At 36.0% G+C, this 23,432-nt stretch overlaps 1 protein-coding gene across 1 annotated transcript in view; it reads left to right on the forward strand.

Annotated features, from left to right (window-relative positions):
• Positions 1 to 419: 419 nt before the first annotated feature.
• The window catches only part of LOC124362549 (dorsal root ganglia homeobox protein-like), an 87,636-nt gene continuing 64,623 nt past the window's right edge, over positions 420 to 23,432 (forward strand). The window contains 2 exon segments of the mRNA XM_046817164.1: positions 420 to 545; positions 13,368 to 13,488. Coding sequence (XP_046673120.1) covers positions 13,398 to 13,488 — 91 coding nt within the window. The 5' untranslated portion in view covers positions 420 to 545; positions 13,368 to 13,397.

Consider the following 23,432-nt stretch of genomic DNA (forward strand, 5'->3'; position numbering starts at 1 on the left):
TTACTGCCAGAAGTACGGAGACAATTGTTATTATAGCGGGGATAAATAATTACAGCAATAAGAACGTCCATAAATAGCCAAGACGTGTAATGTAGAAGTGTGCGCACTTAGCTAAGTAAGGCACATGTCTTAGTAGTCGTTTCCGATAATTATAGAGACGTTTAAGCAAATGCCAACATAATAAAACCATTGCAGGAAGATTTCATTTCTAATGGCCTATTTAAACGGTATCACATGGCGAGACAAATCGTTGACAGAAAATTACTTTACAAGAAGCAAACCACTTAGCGAGGGTGGAGGGGGTAGGTCCGCCCCCCGGCACGTGAGGATCCATTGCGAGGCCCCGCCCCCCGCGCATGCGCACAACTCCTGTACGCGCACCCGCAATCCCAGTCCGCCGCTACCGCTATCAGTCGCGTCCAGATAGCAAGCCGTGTCTCTCACCCCTCGTACAGACTCCTGATAAGCCTTATCACATCTATCAGTGCGCCACAGCCGCGTCTGTGTAGGGACTTTCTCCACTGGAGTCGTCTACAGTTTTCAAGGTATTTCATTAACAATCGTTATTTTATTAATTTAACGTAAGTTATATTTTTATTATTGTTAGTTGTAGAAGATAGACTACTTGCAGTTCGTTGTGTAGGTCAGGCAACTTGAACGAGAACAAGGTTTCTTAATAATAATAATAATAAGTACGATACATATATTTGTTCTAACTAATAATTAGTTAACCTTTAATGCCTAGTGTAGGCTACGGTTTGAAGTTTACATATTATTAATATTTCAGTCTATGAAATCTTAATTATTTTATCATGGCGATTACTGAATCATAGAAGCCTTCGTTATTTTTTTATATTTGAAAACTATGTATTTCATCGTAATAATCCATTCGTTCAGGAGTTGGATAGTAAAATAACAGTTTATAAACTGTTATAACATCACACAACATATAACAATTAGAGATCAACTACTAACTGCCTACTGCAGATGTAGGTCTACATGTAATTAATGTTATATATAAGTTACTAGATGGATTCATTAGGATAATTTCATTTCAATATACTACATAATTAAATTAGAGGTTACATCAGAGATTACATTCTGTGTTATCACCTCACATGATATCTTTTTATCAAAACACAACAATGTCTATTAATTAGTTTTATCTCAATAATTTTTCTAGAAAGCTTTAGCAGCTTTATTCCAAACGATATTCTAGTTAACAAATAAAGTACCAAATCTGTATAGACCTAGTTAGTGCGTACCAAATTATGACTTAGACAGCAGTTTTAATTTTGCGTGAAATCTCTGCTTTTTGGTGTAGGGGCGGGCGGAAGGATGATCTGAGCTTAGATTACCTTGCAAGTGCAATTCAGGCCACATTATTGCCACTAGATTGATCTTCTAATATAATTATTGAATTAATATCAACTATTAATTAAACCATCAATCATACTTGAACGTTCCCCTAAAACTATAATAGGTCATAGATACTTCTACAAATACAAATTTTTTCAAATCGCATATTATATTTTATATTAATACTATAGAGAGGGGGAGGGAGTTTAAATGTCGAGCCCAAATTTGGAATTATTAACGAACGCTGTTTTTATTATATTACCATTTCACATAGTATTAATCAAAGAGCGTTCTTCTAAAAACACGTTTAACCTAAAAAGAGGCTAATTCTTGAAATACTTAAAGTAGTAACAAGTTTAAAACTATCATCAATAATCAGAATTGTCTAAAAGTATGATTATTGTCTACGTAGTTATATCGTCATATAGTTTTTAAATCCAAATAAACATTGTTTGTTCTTACTTTAATAATTCACATAACCTAATAGATATACTACTAAATAGGGCATACATGCATTACCAGTATAAATTATATACATTTAAAAATTATATTATTAAATGCTTTAATTTTTTTATTATTTAACATTTTCTCTCTCCAATAGTAAATAAGTTATGATATGAATGCTTTAATCAATACTGTATTTAAGTCTTAACTAATATACCTATCACTATGATTTCTTAAGCGGATATTTAGTTTATTATCTCTTCTGAAGAATTTATACTACAATCATATGAATAAAATATTATAATGTGTCATTTCATTAAAATTAAAGTGATACTGTTAAGCTACAAAAGTATAGTTGATAATTAAGTTAGGATGAATATGATTTTAAAATATCAGCAATGAATGATTTGTATTCCCTTAGAAGCGTTGATAAGAGTAGTTTTTTTTTATAATAAAATATAACCGCTGTTTATCCAACAGATTCTACAACCCCAATCTATGAACGTTACAAGTATTGTTATATTTCAACATAATGTCAGAGTGCCTCACATCCAGCTGCTTATTGCGTACTCAGTGACATCAGTATGAATTTTACTACATGGAACACAGGGGCACCAGCGCTGCAGGGGCTGCACGGATAATATAGTTCGCTCATATATCCCGAATGTGGCGATGGGTGAGGATAAATCAATATTATCCAATCTTCATTGCCAACATTCTTTGTTCATCTCTTTCCAAACTCTTAGTTCCTTGTAAGATGCTGCCAATGCAGATACGACCAATGTGTGTGTGGTTGATCAGACCTGTATGCTGTACAGAAATCAGGTTCCTGAACCTGACTATTAATTTAATAGTTTTAACTAAGTAAAATGAACTGTTCAAATAATTACTCTAATAACTCTAATATGGTAGAATATCGCTCCGAAATAGCTTACACATAATCAGATTGAAAATCCATAATATTAGCTTTGATTTAGGCAAGAAAAATAAGACACCTTGACGCACAGTTTTAAACTCGCAATTAATTATTTAATCCTTGGTCCTATTCTCATATTTAGTGACGTGTATTTAAAAATTTTGATAATAGTTATATGTTTATTCAGATAGCATCTTGGTTGCTTTAAATTTTTTGCAATTTAGACGTGCACTTATGAATTATTTAAATATCATGAATTTTAATTTAGTTGCCTCAGACGTTTAACCCATCAAAATCAAAATTGCATAACAACATTTAAGTATAAAATATTGCAATGCTGGAGGACAGACACAATCAGACATATCTTGTTACGGTTATAAGTCCGAATATTAATTATTTCTTGTTGTTATAACTTTTAATAATTCGTTACATTGGCAGCAATAAGGAAACAAATGAGAACATTTATGAAAATGTTGAAGAAAGAACCGGCGAAAGTGCGCTGGTACCAACATTACTCACGTGTTTTAATTCACCTAATTTCCAAATCTGGAATAGGTGGGCTGACCAACTTGTGCAACTTCTCCATTTCTGAGCTCACCATCTTCCACGTTATGAAGTTCATAAGGTGGTTTCAAGTAATCGGTCACGACGGAACAACATTGTTCCTCTGGCACAATACTGCCCATAATGCTGGCTATCTCGATGTGTATTCGTGTCTGCAAAACATTCTACGCGTCTCTCTACAACGTAGAACAGAGTAACATTTATAATCACAACTAATTTTACACGGAACAATCACGTGTGCGATATAAGACAGATGATTCTTATTGACTCGCCAACTTTTATTTTAACGAAACTGGTTACATTCATGTAAAACTGACTTTTCAAAAATATTATTGAATATTTTTTTGCCTCTGAGGAATTAACATTGTTATAAGTTCAGTTAGGGTCCGATTATCTTCGTAGATAGGATCCGTCACAGCTCCGCTAGACCAGACGCATATCAATGGTACGAAGGCGGACGCGCTTATCAATTCAGTATAAACATCCCGCTACAGTGGTGACGTGCACTGTTGTACCTCTAGTGTCACTCTTCCACACACGTCTGGCATTGAGAGATAACTGTCAAGATTAATCAGCATTACACGATACATAGTACTACTATCGATATAGGGTATGGCATTTCCTCATATTATAAAAGATGATCAACCATAAAACTGTATAAACTCCGGTGTAGGACTCCTCGACCTGAGGTTTCCTTATTACACAATTGCTAACGCCGAGAGATGAGAAAAGAAGAATATAATGATATTGTCGCACGTCTGGTTTCAAAACTCTTATTATTCAATCAATAAACTGATGCAATGGAAGGACCGTTACTGATAAAACTTTGCTGAACTTTTGATCCCAAAACTATTACAGTTGTTCCTTGGACCAATTGAAAAAAGTTTAAAATCTCCAGAACCTTCCTACCAAGAGTTACCGCAAAGACGGACGTAAAGACAACGATATGGCTTTAAGAAGGACGTGTTGGAGCTTTTAAAAAGAAAGCTAACACGAATATTTGTTTTTATCATACTACATGACAGAATGTTTTTATAAATTAAGTAAATCTGAATCTGACAGTAATCCAGGGTAGAGGAGGTTATTTGGACATAGTTTTAATTTTTTGAATTAGAAATCCTAACACTTTTAATCGGTTCTAGAAGTACACAATGCATTGACATTGAAAAAATTTTAGATCGTCAGCTGAAAAAGAAAAACTGTTTAAGTTATTTGAGCGAAATGGGCAGAAAATATTCCCGGAGGTATGTTGAGAGGTATTTTTTTTTTTTAATTTCGGAACAAAAAAGGATCTTTAAACATTCTTATCTAATTAAAAATTTGTCACAATAAAACTTATCATCTCATATAAAAACGAAATACGTTGTACCGTCTGAAATACACTTATACAGAATGACAAAGATTGGAAATCGGAGATTGGATTGGTAGTGGCGATGGTTAATGGGTCTAAGACGTTGGACTTTGGATCAGACTTAGAGATAACGCAGGTTCGAATCCTGTATGTTACTGTCGAAAATTTTTATCAGTTCCATCGGCCTTGTACTATATCGACTCTCCCCTTTATTCAGTTTGACAGAATAAGGCCTAAACGGGAACCGGCCTCTCCTTAAAAAAAAAAAAAAAAAAAAAAAACTAAAATATGATATCTGCTAGTTGTGTGAGCTCTGAGTTTTGCCCCAGTAACAACTCGGCGGGGGCTGAGTACGTGTTGAGTACCCCTACGCAGTTCACACATCGGCCAACCAGTCGAATATACGTTTCTACAAGGGGGTTCCCCTCTGTATTGTACAAACGTAAAACATATTCAAGCAACTATTGTAATAAATAAATTAATAATTATAAGCGCAACTCTGTTATCATCATGCCAGAATACAATGTTTGGAATTTTATTCACTTAAACTAAGTGCAATTCTATCTTTTTGAGATTCTTCCAAAACCGAAACATATTCCACATTTTTCCAGTGACGGGAGACATCTATTTTGGCCCGGTGTCCGCAAGTGTCGCCAGCTGATTGTGATTGAGTTAGGCTGTTGTGGATCTAATAACCGGCCGAGTTGCACCAGTCCAGAGGTCGCGTGGATTCCAGATTGACCCCACTTAACCCCTTCATTGTGACCAACTTGGACCAACTGAAATAGCATTACTCAGCTTTGCTTTTATTTTTACAAACATGTCGTCTTTATTTGATTTGGTCGCCGCGCCGCGCCGCGCCGGGGAGACTCGGCAAACTGAGTTAGCCCAAACTTGACTTGGCTAACCTTCTTTGTGGATTTCGCTTCTTTCTTACCAATATTGTCACTCTAGAACTTCGGTCGTGGCTAGCATCTGTAACTCAGTTGGGAAACTGTGTTGTTGTAACGTCATTTGTGAGCTGTATAAGTGCATTTGAAAAATGCTTATTGGAGCTAGCGTTTTAGATTATGGGCAGATCGATTGTATCGCATACGTATAGTTAGGACCATATCTCAATTTTTAAGAAGTTATAAATTAAACCCTGAAGCTTGATGTTGTAAAAATCTTAACTGCCGAATTAAAATACGCATCATAAAATTGTTGTCGAAAATGTCCGTATTTTTTGTGTAAATGGGTAGGCTACATGGCATTGAATTCATTCATTAAATTTATATGGTATAACAATATTTATAGAAGACTGAATAAACTTTAGACAGCATTATTTCAAATTTTAAGGCTTACTTTGTTTTATATAGTAGTAAAAATTATGAAAACAAAAACATATTACAGAATTTCAAAAGAAAGGATATGTGTGTAATAAGTAATATGAGATTTACTCATTAATTGAAGGAAATTTTGACGTCATAATAAAATAAACGCCTTTACATAATTTATATACTTTTGCTACAAAAAACCTAGATATTTTACTTTCTGAATTCTAATTTGCCAAAGTAATGTATTTTTAATTGGGGTTCTAAATTGTTATTTTTTTTAAATTGTATAGAGTTCATTTATTTATGTTGTGTAAAGAAATTTTAATATTAATTTGTGTAACTGCCAGCAGTTTAGTTTAGTTTGTTATGTAAAGTTCATATTAAGAGTACATTAATTTTAGTTAGGATAGCTGTTTTGGGAATAATTGAAGGTTTTGTACTTTGTTTGTGCTATATCATGTCCTGTAGCTGTCATATAAAATTGAAAATAAATAAATAAATAAAACTTATAAATATATTACGATTTCACTACATTTCCTTAATTTCGATAAAAAGCAGCCATTCTGTTCTAAATTTAATAGCAGAAAGCTGGAATAAGATTTTGGTGACAGATGAGTGCTAGTTGCCTGACAGTTGGCTGAAGCCGAGGCTGTACCGCGCACAGAGAGCGATATATTCAGCCCGGCTAGTAGAACCCCCGATACCCGGCCTTAATTGTCCTTGATTAAATCTTCTACACTTATTAACTGGATGATTAGACTATTACTAGCGAGTCTCCGGCCGGCCGAGCTCCACACCGCACAAACCTATTCTCTCCGACACCAACAAACTGATCTAGCGGCCTCCGCCTCCGCCCTGCATCCGCTGGGTAGGCCTGCGAAGATGCGGCCCTGTTATGTACAGTCTTAACCATCGAGGTTGAGAGTGATGCTCCGTTCTCAGCACGGTGAGCCTCTGAGGTTGTGACCATAGGGGCGAAAAATCTGACAAAGTCCTAAGATGGTTCACAGAATTCATTCGCTCTGAGTACATAACCAGTTACTCTCGCTTTGCCTCTTTCCCTAGAAAGAGAGGATCCTCCCATCATGGATGAGTATGACGTTCATTGAAAGGCATATTACCAACGATCTACCAGTTATACCACTGAAAAAACGTTTACTAACAATATAAAAAGTCGAAAGTTGGGTTGCGCTGGGGTTGACCCACTGTGAACCGGCCTGCCCAATGTTGGCAGCGCGTCACTCTCAACACACAGTGAATCGGCTGTAGCTATATATGCAATCAAACCTTTATCACATCTTAATGAGCAAACAACATTGTGTGCAGTTGCGTGACTAGGGTAGAGGGGCAGCCCTCATTACAATCTTCTAGAAGGTTGGAGTGATTAGATTATTCTCGAATTTTAAGTAAAATGATGCCCCTTGAGATGTGGGTTTCTCCAAAAATTTTGGAGAACTATCTCGTCATCTAGGTAGTTGAAGTCAAACATTCTCAAGCAGATAGGAAAGACAGGATTTTTTTCTAATGGCAAAATAAAGGACTATCTCGCCATTAATATTGTCTAATGGATTTCTATTGCATCAATGTTTCACTATACAATATGTTCTATTTATAATCTGTTTTCCGTACAAAATAATTAACATAAATAAACTATTTGTGACGGAATGAACTTGTTGAATACAGGAGAAATATTAAACATATATAAAAAACCCATAACTAAACAAAAGGTTTCAATGTTAGTATTTTTTGTCTTGGTTGTATTTAAAAACGTTTGTTATGGTTCACCAAATTTGAATCTTTCCTCAAATTTCATCAAATATTTCTGAGAAGCAGACCGTCATAGGTAGGCTATATTTGATTCATAATTAATTATTGTTTAATACAAAACATGACCTTGTGAAAATATATACTACATTTAATTAAATATTATTTGTATTTTTGTATCAAATCTTGAATAATATTTTCTTAGCGAAAAATGAAGTTTATACGAGAAAGACGAGGTTTATTACTAACCTTCAAGAAATATTAATAAAGGTCACTTTTATTTGTATAATATACATATTTTGCTCTTGTTTTTAAACATCTTTACACTTCTAAGTGGCACACTCTAAGATAATTACTTTATATCCAATAACAAGATATATTTAATTGCTATTCTGACAAAATATCTTGTAAAGAAAAAATCATATAAAGTAAGCATTTAAAACATATTTTTATTCGTTCTTTTTCTAACAATTCAAATTAATTTACAAAATTATAACCTTATTATTTATATAATTTTAAAAACATTATAAGTTTGTATATTTTTATAATAGTTTTAATGTATTATAAAATAATAATTAGTTTTAAATAAAATAAGACTTTTATTAATAGGTAAATTCAATTTTAATATTAGGCATAGGCTATAAAAACCCCATAATTTAAAAGAGGTTTACAATGTTTTTGTCTTAGTACTCTTTGAAAACATTATTTAAGGTTTAAGAGTTTTCAATTGAAGATTTCTGAGAAGCAGACTATAACGACTTGGATAGTTGATATTAATATTCCAGAGTATTAATATTTAAATTATCAATAAGACATCCAAGACGATATAAAATATTTTTTGATTAGTAAGCTCCTAGTGAATATTCAGTACAATTTATTACTAAATTTGTTAACTATTAAATATTATCTGGTTTGTCTAAAATAAAAATCACAGTTCTAAATAAAAATAATGGATTTATTTTAAACTGGCAAATTAATAAGTTCAACGTTTCAGAATTTTTATCACTCTATTTTCCACAATGAATTGACAAACCTTTTAGTAAATTTAAAAATTCCTTTGGCAAGAAATAAAAATATTAATCAAATATATTAAACTAAAAATCAGAGCTTTCTTCTAAAATAAAATAATAAGGTTTTAAAATAAAAATCAAATACCACTGGGAAATAACTAAAATAAAAATGTTCACTTCTAAGTTCACTCAAAATTCAAAATAAAAATTTATACTTCTCTGTCCACTAGTCGAACCTTAACTTTCAAGTCTCTGCAATTCAGATTACAACTCTCTCAAACAATTATTAATGTTCAATTAATTTCCAATTAATAATTCACAATAAAACAGATCCAATTAAATATTAATAAATTACCAAATCTCAATTAAAGTTATTAACTAAGTTCAAATTTAATTCACTTTTCTTGCAAGTATGAAGCAAATGTAACTTGTATGATTCTATTATGCTCTATTGTTCTTCGAGAATAAGTTATTCAGATTGCTCTGTAGTTTCTATGAATTTAATTTTTTCCTATAAAAAAAGGCAACAAAATTAATTTAATATCAGATCAGGTAGACTATTTCAATAAAACGTACAATAAATTTGGTGTTTACCTCAAAATTCCTCGCGGAAAAACATTTAAGAAACACGGTGCACTGTAATCAACTTAATCACAAAATAACCAAAAGAAGGGCGAAAATTATGAGCGGGCGCTTAAATACTTCCCTTTCCAATCAACTTTGCAGGACATCCGCGGTGTTCTCTCATTGGTCCAGCTGTATCAAACCAGGAGAACAATACTCGCAACAAGACAAGTTCTAATCAATTCAAGGCAGTCAACCTGCCTTCCTAACAATTTAAAACTACCAGTACTAACTTGCCAAAGGATTAGATGTTCGTTTTTACCCTGACTTTTCACAATCTAATCTAAAATTAAATCCCAATATTTCGATCCTAAAATGTTCATTTAATCTAAGATTTAAAACAAAATCAATGTAGCTTTAAAAACGCTACACAGACCTTCATAATTATGTCTTATTCATAATCAAGTATAGTATAACACAAGAAAAGATAGAAATATATACTGCATATAATTAATCGTTATAATAACCTGGTCTCATCTTGAAAACGCATTTTTATTCGTTTAAATTTCCGACTTTCCGGATTAATTTACAAAGTTATATTCTTATTATTTATATAAATATTTTTCAAATTATTATGTTTGTATAATTTTATGAGTTTTTAAATTATTACAAAATAAAAAAATAGGTCAACGATGTCTACCTTTATACTGAACTAGTAATACTATTAGTAATTCTAAAAAATGAATCGAGAAGAGCAATATTTTTTAATAGCGAATAGTACATTAATCGTGATTATTATATATTATTAGTAGATTTATTTTCAGTTTATATTTTATATTACATTCAACCTTCAATATATCCCTTACAACATCGCGGATTTTTAATACAAAACACTTTATATTTCACTCTTAGTACGTCTTAAAGGAAACCTTATCATTTATTTGATTCAATATGAATGTTTAGCTCCAGTTCCCATTCCTCTTAGTGTATCATGTAAAATATGACCCTGTCACATACTTGACTCCTGGAATCTGAAGTAATGTTCTTCTGAAGAGATAAAAACTGTCGGCGACGAAGAAGCTCAAAATAATTCGAGATCGTTTTGAAATCAGAGTCACCCAGACAACAAAATATAGTGTAATCTGGGTGAAGAGGTATTCTCGTCGTCTCATCAGGTGCACAATTGAGTGAACTGCGATGTTTTAGAAATCTGACACTGCCACATACTTGACTCCTCGAATCTGGAGTCATGTTTGTCTGAAGAGATCCAAAAAAAGCCGGCGACGAAGAAGCTCAAATTGAATTCTACATCATAAACACCCAGACTAAAAGTTATAGAGTAATGTAGGAAAGGAAGATTTCACTTGGTTTCGTATTGCATGTTAACAGGCTCGTAACACACAAATTTAATAAGAAAACTAAGAAAAATATTTAACTTTAAGGAGAAGCGCTGAAAATGCCTAATACGTAATTTCACAGTTAATTTCCTTTTGGGTCAAGATATGGATGGTAATAGAACGCCATTATTATGAGTAGAAGTCAAAAACAACATTCGTTGAAAATGCAGGGACAAGGTAACTAGGTTTTTGTTTGTTATGCAATTTTCAGTTGTCACGAAATATTGCGAAACATAATGTACGGTGTGATTAATGAGAGGTTAATGACAGCAACCGGTTCTGTCTGGGACGATCGGAACTAGCGAAAGAGCATTAGAGTCGGAGTAGTTTTTGGCTAACAAGGCCATAAGTTAAACCGTGTTAAAACACGGCAGAGGATGTTAACGGCGAAGTTGGCTTTGAGTTAGAGACGGGAACGAGGGCGGAGCGGGATACGAGTAACCGAATACGACGTTAGGAGGTAAAACAGTTTCTCCATTAGGCGATGTTGGTTGTGCGCTACATGTGTAAACGCAAAGTTCCGTGAAAGCCAATTTGCCAACTTAGAAGACATATTCAATTAGAACAATTTGGCGGGAGTATGAGACGGTATCCATGGCAACCCTTAAGCCAATCAGCGGTGTGTTTACCTGCGCGCTATTGACTCGCTACAGATTCAATTTATACTGTAATTGCTCCCAAATATTTGCCCGCCATAATCGACCGGACGTAACCAAACACTATAGTGCGGAGTGGCGGCGCCGGCCAAAGCTATCTGGGAATTTTTACAGTTATTAAATAATTTGCTTTGGTATATTTCCATTAGCTGGGAGCCCGAGGGAGGTCGAGTAATCTGCGCTGTTTACCTTCAACCACTGCCGGAGAATCCAAAAATAATTGGTTTTCGCTCGTCATTATACGCGTAATTAGTCTTTCATCAAATGAATTAAATATTATTATAAGAGTAAATTTATTTATATTCGGTATAAATTGATATTGATTTTCATAATCCAGAGTGAAAATGAGTTGATCCATACACTATTTTCGAGTACTTTTTAAAAATGCGTAGGAATTCAAATTTGACAATTTAATTTTTTATATTTACTATAGTACAAGGCATATAATTATAAGCCTGGTTTGTGACAAATAAACTGTTGTTTAGTGCGCTTAGGCCTGGGATGATGAATTTAGAAGATTATCTTTTTGCGATAACATTAGTATTACAATTATTAATCTTGATAATTTTATATTATTAGTAAACAATGAAGCTAAACGGCCAGGCTGTCTCGTACTATAAATGTGTCAAGGGTAAGGAATCAGTATATATTATGATTTGGTTACCGCTTCTTCTTTTTCAGTATATATCACAAATAAATCGTACAATTTTTACGATCCATGCTCTCTCCTGAGCCATCCTCGAATCGCTCATATTCTGTTCAGACTCAGAATAGATCCCTTCACCACTACAAAACAATTTCCACGACTACTAGCTGAATGTCTACCCTGTCTACCTAGTCAGTAGTTAAGCCAAATATGTAATATTAAACTGTTGACCGACTGAACTACTGAATCTACGACTAAATAAGCGTCTTATCTTCAAGTTAAATAAGTTGTTAAACTAACCACGTAGAATAACACTGACAAAAAGGATTATGTTTAGATTATTTCAGCGATTTGACCGAATTGAAATGTATACTATCTCGGAGAGCGACTAAATGTTCAGTTGTCAGTACATTCGTTATTCAACTTTTTATTACGTGCAGCTTTTCAAATTTTGAAACTACTACGCTAAAATTGTACCGAGATTTGTCATGAGTATAACAAATGACCATATCAAGCGGTCATTGTAAAATATAAAGTATTAAAATCTCGATATAAAATTCCCCTGGTTTACCTCGTTTCTACATTATTTAATGAAAAGTTCTAATATATAACAAAGATTTTATATATATACAGTATATATAAAGTTACAATGGTACCCATATAAAATTTCAGTATGCGTTTAAACAGAGAATTAATTTTTACATAATATTGTATGAAACCCATATTACACGTAAGCCAGTGTGTTACTCATAATTGAAATATATAGTAGTCTATTTATGTCTAATCTAAGTATAGTACACTATCATGTATTGCTTTCAAAATAATCCAACCAAGTTTTGTGAAAGTGTGTTTGACACAGACCTGTCTTCATGTGACACGTTTGGTGAAATTCCCAACTTCCGAGGGATATACTATTTTCAGTCATTCTCAGTTAGGGTGTAGGTCTATATCTGAAATTTGTTTCTGCACCAAAGATCTAAATAGTGTTATTAAATTCAACATTACATTACAATATACATATTAAACAATACACCAAAGTTTATATTGTATGTGAATGACGGTGGGATAAATCCTCAAACTCCCCACAAATTTCTAAACGATAATATCTTTACGACATTTGAGTTTTTACAGATTACTTGGATTATTGTAAATTCGGGAACCAAGCCAATCAATAGTAATCATTTTTATCTTCAGCCTGGGCGTTAAGAAAACACGATTTCTTGTATTATAAGACAAAGAATAATACATTGTAATGGATGTCTACAGTTCTTTATTCGACACTTAATTCATTTTCAGATGTACTATATTCTCTTAATCATTATTGAATGTCATGACAATAGTTATGCAGGTGTCTAACATGCACTATTATGGTCTGTGTAGATCGCCGGGGACCACGGGCACGGACACGGCATGTTCTGTTACCACTGCCCGCCGTCACTACACCCCAGCTCGGCACCCCGCCTGCCGTCGCTGGACTACCCCTTCTCGTCCTCTCACCCCTGTGAGTACACTCTCAATGTCACAGAGCCAATTGAGCTGAAGCATTGCTTTTATTTGGCAGTTTGCCCGATAGGGGGTATACACTGTAGTAAGAGCCCACTGAACAAATGTTACAACAGTTACATTGGAAATTACAAGGGCAAACAATGGAATTCAAATCAAATCAAAATCAAATTTACAGTATTTTAAAATTTACAAACAAGCATAGTACACGTAATATGCATGAAATTAGTCCCACATGGGCCATAGAGGCTTGTGCGTGGTGACGAGTCTGTTTGTAGTTGCTGTGCACAGCGGTATTATAATAGTTATCATTAATAATAATAAACTATTTAATTATTTTTTTAAACAATAAAATTATTATATAAAATCTAAAATAATCTGTGTAATTTGTAGGCCACAGACAACATTAATTATGCCACAATACCCAGTAGCCTAATTATTTGGTATAACAAATAAGGTATGTTATTTGCTATATATAAATCATTAAATTTAACAAAATTAATTACTAACGATAATTAGGTTAAATTTGGGTTATTAGAGGTGTTTAAAACCATCGGAGAGGCGAAACGGCGCAAGACGGCATTGCAAAAATAGTAGAAAGTTTGTTACGTGTAATAAAGTTAATTAGTTCAGTAAATAATTGTGATCATATATATATTTAAATATATATATATATATATATATATATATATATATATATATATTATTCTAGTATATAGATGAGAGCAGCGACTCAGCGTGTTCAGCGCCCACATCTTATAGTGATTATTATAGATACGATTGAGAGAAGTTTTGTTGTATACTGTATTTTGAATCGTGAGAACTCAAGGAAATCCGCGATATCACTGACGTGAACTTTACACACTTTGCAAATATTGGATACCGAGGTTAGAAATATAGATTGAAAATTGAAAACATATACTTACAACGAACGGTGAATGTTAATATGTGCTCAATAATATACATATTTGAACCCCTACAGTTAGAACCGGAACGGGCAAAATCACAACAGGCCTCTAGTTTATTTACAAAGAAAAAAATCAAATCAGATCATTGAACATCCAAACGAGCTATTACAAATTACAGGCCAGCCGAGTTCTGGCTAAAACGTCCTGTTTATGGCACATCTTGTTTTTTCTCTAGTACCGAAACTTTGTATAAAGATACCAATGTTTGCTTGGTCACAGTATTGGATTTAAAATGCAGAACCTGGACTGGACAAAAATATGTAAAATAGAATTGATGGATAATTAGAAACATTTCTCTACGTCTTACTTTCATGAATCGGAAAATTTTGTGTTTACGGTAAAGGATCTATTTTTTGTCTCGTATGTCATGAATATAAGCGAATGAGTAATAATAATAATAATATTCTTTATTGCGTGAAACAATTAAAAATTGCATGGCATGCGTCAACGTAACTATATAAAGTAAATAAGTACATCAGATAAATGATGTTGGTCAAGGTAAATACATACAATGTAATATAATTCTTGTATGTATCAGAACCGGGGATTTCGTGGTTGTTGTTAATTTCAAAAATTTTCATCCCAGCGGCCCATCATGAACTCATCAGTTGAGTAAAATGCCTTTGACATAAGAAAATGTTTTAGTCGAGTTTTGAATTTTTTTGTTTCATTGAGTTGTTTGATGCCCTCAGGGAGCCTATTGATTAGTCTGACTCCAACTTGAGATGGTAAGTGTTCGAAAGCTGCCGTTCTGTGCTGTTCGACTCGAAAGGTATTCCTGCCTCTAGTCCCATATTGGTGGACATCCCTGCCCCGTACCAACTCGCATTTAAGTCGGCAGTACAAGGCCACCTCGAGAATATAGAGACAGGGAAGGGTCAGCAATCCAAGCTCCCTAAAGGCATATTTGCACAACTCTCTGGGGTTTAATTTTGAAAGAATTCTTACGGCTTTCTTTTGAGATCTGAAAACTCTTTCAAATCTGTACTTGGAACAGCTTCCCCACAATCTCAAGCCATATGTCAAATGTGGATGTATCAGACCGAAATAGGCCATTTTTAATACATCCACCGAACAAAATTTTGCAAGATTGCGCAGGACATAAATTCCCGAAGCAATCTTAGAGCATACGTTTTCAATGTGATCGTCCCATGTCAGCCCCCGATCAAGGTACATTCCAAGGAACTTAATGGAGTCTGTTTCTTCCAGAAGGAAATCGTCCACCATCACCGCGGGTCGGAGCTCTTGACCTTGTTGCCGAAGGCAAAAATGTATGACGTTTGATTTTGAACTGTTTGTTTTCAGATTGATTCTGGAGAAATATTCGAAGCATGAATTCAATTAAATGAATGACTCCATTTCAAGTTCGTTTTTTGATTTTGATCTGATGCAGAGAGTCGTATCGTCAGCATATTGAATCAATTTTCCATTCTGGATTGCAGAATTCAATCTGTTGACGTAAATTAGAAAAAGGGCTGGTCCTAATGTTGATCCCTGTGGGACACCGTAGGGCATTTTGACTTTGCCTGACAAGACACTCGCAATCTGCACGCACTGCTCTCTATCTTTTAAATAGGACGAGATCCAATCGTGCGGCAGTCCCCGAATACCACTTGACCACAACTGGTGCAACAGTGTTGCATGATGCACACAGTCAAAAGCTTTAGAGAGGTCGAGGAATATTAAGCACATGCTCTCGCCTCTCTAGGCCCTCGACAACATTGTAAATTAGATTCGTTACAGCATCGATTGTCGACTTGTTTTTCCTGAACCCAAATTGTTAGGAACATAGAATCTCGTAACGATCAAGAAATTGCTCAAATTGTTTGAGAAAAGCTTTTTTGAAAATTTTGCTGAAAACTGGGAGTATAGAAATTGGACGATAGTTGCATGGAATGCAAGCATCGTCCTTTTTGAAAATTGGTATAACTTTAGCAATCTTCAATGCCGACGGGTGATTGGGTGAAGATTGATCAGTCGGGTGGTTGGAGTCAAGAGGTATTTGAAGCACCCCCTGAGCAACCACACAGACATGCCATTGGTGTCACTGGATTTTTTCGGTCTCAAATCCCGCACGATACGGGCCACCTCCACCTCACTCACAGGAATAAGAACGAGATCGGTCTCGTCAATGGATCATCGCGAGGGCTATCCGAAAATGAGTCGTCTGGTTCAGCCACAGTTGAAAAAATTTGTTAAATTCGCTTGTCACTTCAAACGGATCATCAATTATTTTATTTGTTGTTTTAAGTGTCGGAGTTGAAAATTTGGAAAATTTTTTTTGTTTTTGCTGTTTTTTATGTAGTAGGTAAAGTATAAGTATTTCCTATTAATGAATCAATATTTGTAAGTAATAAAATTGTTATTATTGCACTTTACTATTATTCAATCTATAAAGACTTAACGAGGACCCTTAAATACAAAAATAATTAACGGAAAATTTAAGAGACAGCAACGAGAATAAACAAGGATAATACGTTTATTTACTTTCTAAAAAATTCAATTTGAACATAGAACTGCTGTTAGAACGTTTCGTAAACCTCTAGAAATCCATTTAAAAAAGTGGGATTTTTAATTGTAATTTAAAATAATATTACAGGTATTTATTAAAAATAATAATCGAAATATTTATTGAAAATTAATTTTTATTGTGATAATATACCTTATTTGGTTTAAAAAATCGCATTTATATAAATCTTATATAATAAAAAATCGGAAAGTTATCATCCTATGTTCTGGAAGGAAATGCAAGCAGTTGCTATTGTAATGTCAGGAAGGAAATCTTGCCGCTGTGACAGCAGCAACTGCGCGCATTCGCCTCCAAATTGGGCTAACAAGCATTAATTAACCAATTGCGCCATTAACAAGTGTAATTATCAATTAGGCAAAGAGAAGGACAGCACAGCGCGGCGAGGCGCGGAACAGCGCTGCACGGTCCATGATTTGCGGTCCGAGTGAGTCATCTTGCCCGTATTGGACATTCACAAGAGTTAAGACAGCAGGTCGCGGAACGGCGCTCCACTGTCCATGATTTACTGTCCGAGTGAGTCATCTTGCCCGTATTGGACACTGACAAGAGTATGACAGCACAGCACGGCAAAGCGCGGAACGTCGCTGCACTGTCCATGACTTGCGGTCCGAGTGAGTCATCTTGTCCGTATTGGACACTGACAAGAGTAAGACAGCAGGGCGCGGCGAGGCGCGGAACGGCGCTACACGATCTACGATTTGCGGTCCGAGTGAGTCATCTTGTCCGTATTGGACACTGACAAGAGTATGACAGCACAGCGTGGCGAGGCGCGGAACGGCGCTACACGATCTACGATTTGCGGTCCGAGTGAGTCATCTTGTCCGTATTGGACACTGACAAGAGTATGACAGCACAGCGCGGCGAGGCGCGGAAGGGCGCTGCACGGTCTACGATTTGCGGTCCGAGTGAGTCATCTTGCCCGTATTGGACATTGACACGCCATCGTCATTGGCAATGGTCTCATTCAATTGCCAAGTTTAGTTAATTTGGATCGACCTCTCCCAGAATGACCGCTTGTCGAGAGTAAATCTCGAGGTTTATTGCGCAACTACAATAGTAATGATGAGTACTCTGTTACAATCAGAATGCTGAAGTTTTTAAATCAAAACAACCAATTCTCTGAATACCAATTCGGATTCAGAAAAGGAAAATCAACTACCGACGCTGTGGCGAATCTAGTTGAAATGGTTGTTGAGGGTATAGAAAATCGAAATGCCACCTTAGGTGTCTTTCTCGACCTATCTAAGGCATTCGATTGTGTTGACCACGAACATCTGCTCGACATTTTGGAAACACACGGCATCCGAGGCGTGCCACACTTGTGGCTTAGATCATTTCTAAGCGACAGAACTCAAGTTGTCCAAATCTCAAATCAACTTTCAAACAAAATCCGACTGGACTATGGGGTTCCTCAGGGATCTATTCTTAGCCCAATTCTGTTTCTGCTATATGTCAATGACATTGAGTCATCACTAATGCACGGAAAGGCCGTGCAGTATGCTGATGACACGACTCTCTTTTTCAGTGAAAAATCAACATCTCTCTTGGAAGAACGCTCTTTTGTTGATGTCAACAATTGCGTTCAACACTTCAACAGCCTCAATCTCCAAACAAAACACAACGAAGACAAATGTCATCAACTTTGCTCTTCGGCCTGTGGATTCTCGGTGTGGTCCTGCCACTATGTTGGCAGACTCCATACTAGAAGAGGTCTATAGTTCGAGATTCCTTGGAATACACCTTGATCGAGGGTTGACATGGAATAATCAAATTGATCACGTTTGCGCCAAAATATCCTCAGGAAATTTTGTTTTGAGGAATCTAGCCAAATATTGCCCCACTCAGGTACTGATGACGGCGTATTATGGCTTGATTTACCCCCACCTTACCTACGGAGTGGCATTGTGGGGTGCTTGTGCAAACAATCAGTTGATGAGGGTCTTCAGATTGCAAAAGCAAGCGATTCGAATAATCGCACATTTGAAATTCAGAGAGTCATGCAGAGAATCTTTCAAAAGTTTGCAGCTGTTGACCCTGCCGAGTCTCTACATTTTCGAAACAACACAGTATTGTATGTCAAAATGCGTCAAGACAAGTGGCCAAGACATACATTCATATGAGACCAGAGCCAGGGGAAACTACCGAACGCCTGCCATCACAAGCAGGAGTTCATTTCATCAACAAGCTGCCACACCGAATAAAAAATGCCCCAACGCCCAAGGCGTTCAAAATTCGTCTAAAACGCTTTTTAGCGACACAGGCATTTTATAATGTCGACGAGTATTTGGCAAAAAACTGGGAGACCAGCCAATAGGTATGTCGCCCCGTCGCTGGTGGTGGGATGATTGGCGAATAAAAGGAAATGAATGAAGGTGAAATTGTATGTTTGATTGAGGATTTTGATGTAGAACGGATGGAAAAATTTTAGTTACAATAACGTTATTTGACGCATGCTATACATGTTAACCATGTCTTGGCAATAAAGAAATTTGATTTGATTTGATTTGACAATGATCGATGTAATAATATAAATTACCAGCTTCTGATGTCGATACGACGTGATCAGTTTAATGGATCTGATCTAGACTCTGTCTTGGCTAGCAATTCGTAGCAAATTTTTTAAGGACAATTAAGAGAGTTTTGATGTTTGACGAGAGTCTAGAGCTATGAGGAGGCTCTGTCCTTAATGTTAACAAATCCAGTTTCTAGTGAAAAATTCAATCTGTTCTCCACCCAGAGACATCTTTAAAATGCTTTGCGTAGTACAAAAGCTTACGTTGGTCGGCAGATAATGCTAGGTAGTTTATACTTTCAAAATCTGACCTTCAAGTCTACCTCAAAAATCAAATTTCATAATGTCATATTTCATTTCTGATCCATATTTCCATTATAAGTGTGTGGATTATATGAGTAGCTCAGTGAGGATCAGCAGTTAAGCACAGCTCGAAAAATAAAATTCAAATACCCAAGATACAAAAGTTATTAATAGTTTTATAACCCAAATATATAGCAATAGATAACGTTATTAAATATTATAGCTTTTAGTTTAATTGATATAAATAATTCTGATGACCCTTTCCTTCTGGGATATAAGGATGGAGATCAGCAGCTTTGTTTGTATAAACTCTTTCTTTACTCTAAGACTGGAAGAATAAAATGTGGAATGGTCCTAACCCGCAAAAAACGTTTTGAGTGTTCCCCATGTACGCATCAAAATTAGAGAAAATCTTCCTCTCTGAACTATACGGAATGAGTTTCTAAATTGTAAGTTTAAAAGGGTTTAATTTTTTTAATAGTTTTTTTTTTTAACAAAATCATTTTTATACTTTGAGAAAAAATATTAATTACTTAAGAGTGAATTACGATGCTTTTATATCGAGATCCACTAAGATATCGACAAGAATACCTTGTTTGCAATCAGTTGTTTGTAATACTGTAATTGCGTTGACTGTATTCGCTGGCTGTGTTTATTCCAAGAAACACACAAAAGTGATACGAGTCGTCAGAAATTATTTTTTAGTCTTGTTATTTTACATTTTCATTTTTGTAGAAGAAGCACAAAATTAAGAAATAAGTTTAACATCTTACTTTAACTAATTATTTATCAAAATGTCTTATAATTTGTTCCAAAATGCAAAGCATGCTAATTTCACCTATTGAGGTTGTTAGTGAGTAAAAGAATTGGGTATGAGAGAGGGAGTATGTCAGACTTTATAGAGTTTGTAAGGGTTTAAAGTTGACGTCCATAGCTTATGGATGGTCGCTAAGGCACAGTTTAATTCTACAACCTTTGGTTTTAAAAGACGTTATTTCTATATCAGTGGCATTTTAATTGATTACATTAACAGTTTTTAAGGCAATAAAGTTCCCAACCCATTTTAAAAATTGTTATTAATCTCCCCGGAAATCGAACCCGTAACCTCTCGATAAAGAGTCGCAGTTTTACCCCGGTGCTATGCCGATGGCTTCTCTACCATTGGAAATTAAAGGTGGACATATCAAGGATTCAGGGTTGGTTCCGAAGATAGAGATATCCTGACCTCTCGATAAATAGTCGCAGTTTTACCCCGGTGCTATGCCGATGGCTTCTCTACCATTGGAAATTAAAGGTGGACATATCAAGGATTCAGGGTTGGTTCCGAAGATAGAGATATCCTTCCAATGATAAATAACCACATACATTACGAGAAGTATAATTCATTCATAAAGTGTATTCTTATTACTCTCTTATTATTCTTGCCTGTGGGAAAATTTGAGAAGCCGCGGGTAACAGCTAGTTTAAATGTTCGGCATTATGCGCCAATTACATCAGTGCTTCACACGATATGAGCTGTTTCCTTTATTATTAAAATATATCTCGGTAGATAAAATACAATAGTCAGTTCTGATTTTTATCGATTTACTGTAATTCAGTACATTTAGGCGGTCAGTGTGTGACACACATGTTAGGGCACATTCTTCAATATAGCGAAGTGTTGACGTTTGACCATTGACCCACGCGACAGTACGGCGCGGCAGGGAACTCAAGTAGGGTACTCACCCTCCTGTCAATTTGACGCTGATCCCACTGTCCATAATACAATCCTAATTTTCGCTAGTCCCATTAACATTATGCCAAGGCGAATTAGGCGGATTAGAGAGCCTTACAGCGGAGCAGCAGCGCAGCGCGGTCGGGCGAGCCGTCTGCCGCATCCCTCGGGACCGGACCCCGGTCCTCCTTTCCCTATGAAATCATAATTATTATTGGCCCCCTACCGAATTCAATACGCTCATCTAATTTGGCTTGTAACTCGCTTACGACGAGACTTAATGCCGTAATGGCCGCGGACGCTAATGGCCCGAGGATTTGTCGGCGAGGACCGCGAGAACTCGGGCCGCCTCCGTGCCGCGGACCGCGTGAAGGAGGTGGAAACAACAGGATTAGCGCAAACCACCAGTTATCGGTCTCGACCGTGTTTGTGTGTGTGTGTGTGTGTGTGTGTGTGTGTGTGTAATCGGCTTGCGATGTTTTTCTTACGGCCCGTCTTGTTTATTCATGCTGAGCTGGTTTGTTAGCGGTTAACTCGCGGGTTGCTCACGTTAAAGCCTGCGGACTGATAGGCTAAACTCGCTTTTAGTGGATATAATTTACGCGTCAATTCAATACAGCAGACGTAAACCTCGCGGCTTTAACGGTTCGGCAGTATAACTTTATTAAGCCTCGGTGCTCTTTTTATCTTGTTAGCTTATGGTTGGCGTGAATACTTATTTTTTATGTTCCTACGTTATATGTACGCTGTAACTGCGGATTAAGAATGCAATGCTCAATATTTTTTTGAGATCGCTGTACGCGGTTTTAACGTTAAAATTTATTTTTAAAATCAATAGGGTTTATCGGTTCTAATATAAAAACAAACGGTGACAAAGAAAAGAAATCGTATTGTTTCTTCATTTCAGAAGCTACCATTAATGTATTAGTGACAGTAGGCCTTATCTTTACATTCACAATGCCACACGGTCGCTCTGTGATCATCCCCGATCGCTCCTGGTCACCGCATGTCACGGGGAAGGGCGGAAAGCCGGCCGGGATGAAGGGTGAAGGGAACGAGAGGTAAGAATGGGTCGGAAGCGACAGGACTATTAGCGTTATTGAGCTGCGGTCTGAGCGACTCAGCACAAAGTGATTGGCCTAACATCACCTGGAAGTGTCATCAGGTGTGACAATGATGCCAGTAATCCCCCAACCCCACCCCAACCCCTGCCCATCACTCCCTCATTAGATTAACACTGGCTACTTTGTCTTGTGGAGGAGGACCTCGTCCGACATTGCTCAGCGTGAACTATTAGCGAAAGTCATACCTCATAACTAAAATGTGGTTAAACAATCAAGCTATAAAACACACAATGTTTTAAAACTTTTATTCTCCAGCGTGCCTTTATGTCGAATAGACTTAAGAATATTTCATCTTGGATGAGGCCATGGAGTAATTCTCACAATCAAGGTGTGCCAAATTGGATACAAACAGAAGATTTTAAAAACAGTCACTTTGGCGTACTATTCTTGTGAATTTTCAGTGACCCTGTAACAACATGAAAAGCAGTTAATTGGGAGAAGATCAAGGGAAGAACACCGGAAGCAGAAAGTTGGCTGGGATGATGAAGTTTTAATCGAATAAGCCGAAGCGAAGCGAGTGTTGGAATGATCACACCACCACACTTGGCAGGAAATTGAAGAGCTTGGCTCGACCCGACGTGAGACAAAGTAATTTGAACCTTGCAAACCTTTTAATTACCGGAGATTTCGTTTGCGGCTCCCTCCGTTAGCGGGGATTAAAAACGGCATCGGCATAAACCTCGTCCTTCCCCCGGTTATCTTCTACACCCTCCTTACTCGCTGTTCGTCTGAGCCTCGATACATTCGTACAGCGCAGAGTGGTAAAAATACTGATCTGATACATGCGTTGC

Source organism: Homalodisca vitripennis, chromosome 5 (assembly GCF_021130785.1).
Source record: "Homalodisca vitripennis isolate AUS2020 chromosome 5, UT_GWSS_2.1, whole genome shotgun sequence".
Lineage (NCBI taxonomy): Eukaryota > Metazoa > Arthropoda > Insecta > Hemiptera > Cicadellidae > Homalodisca > Homalodisca vitripennis.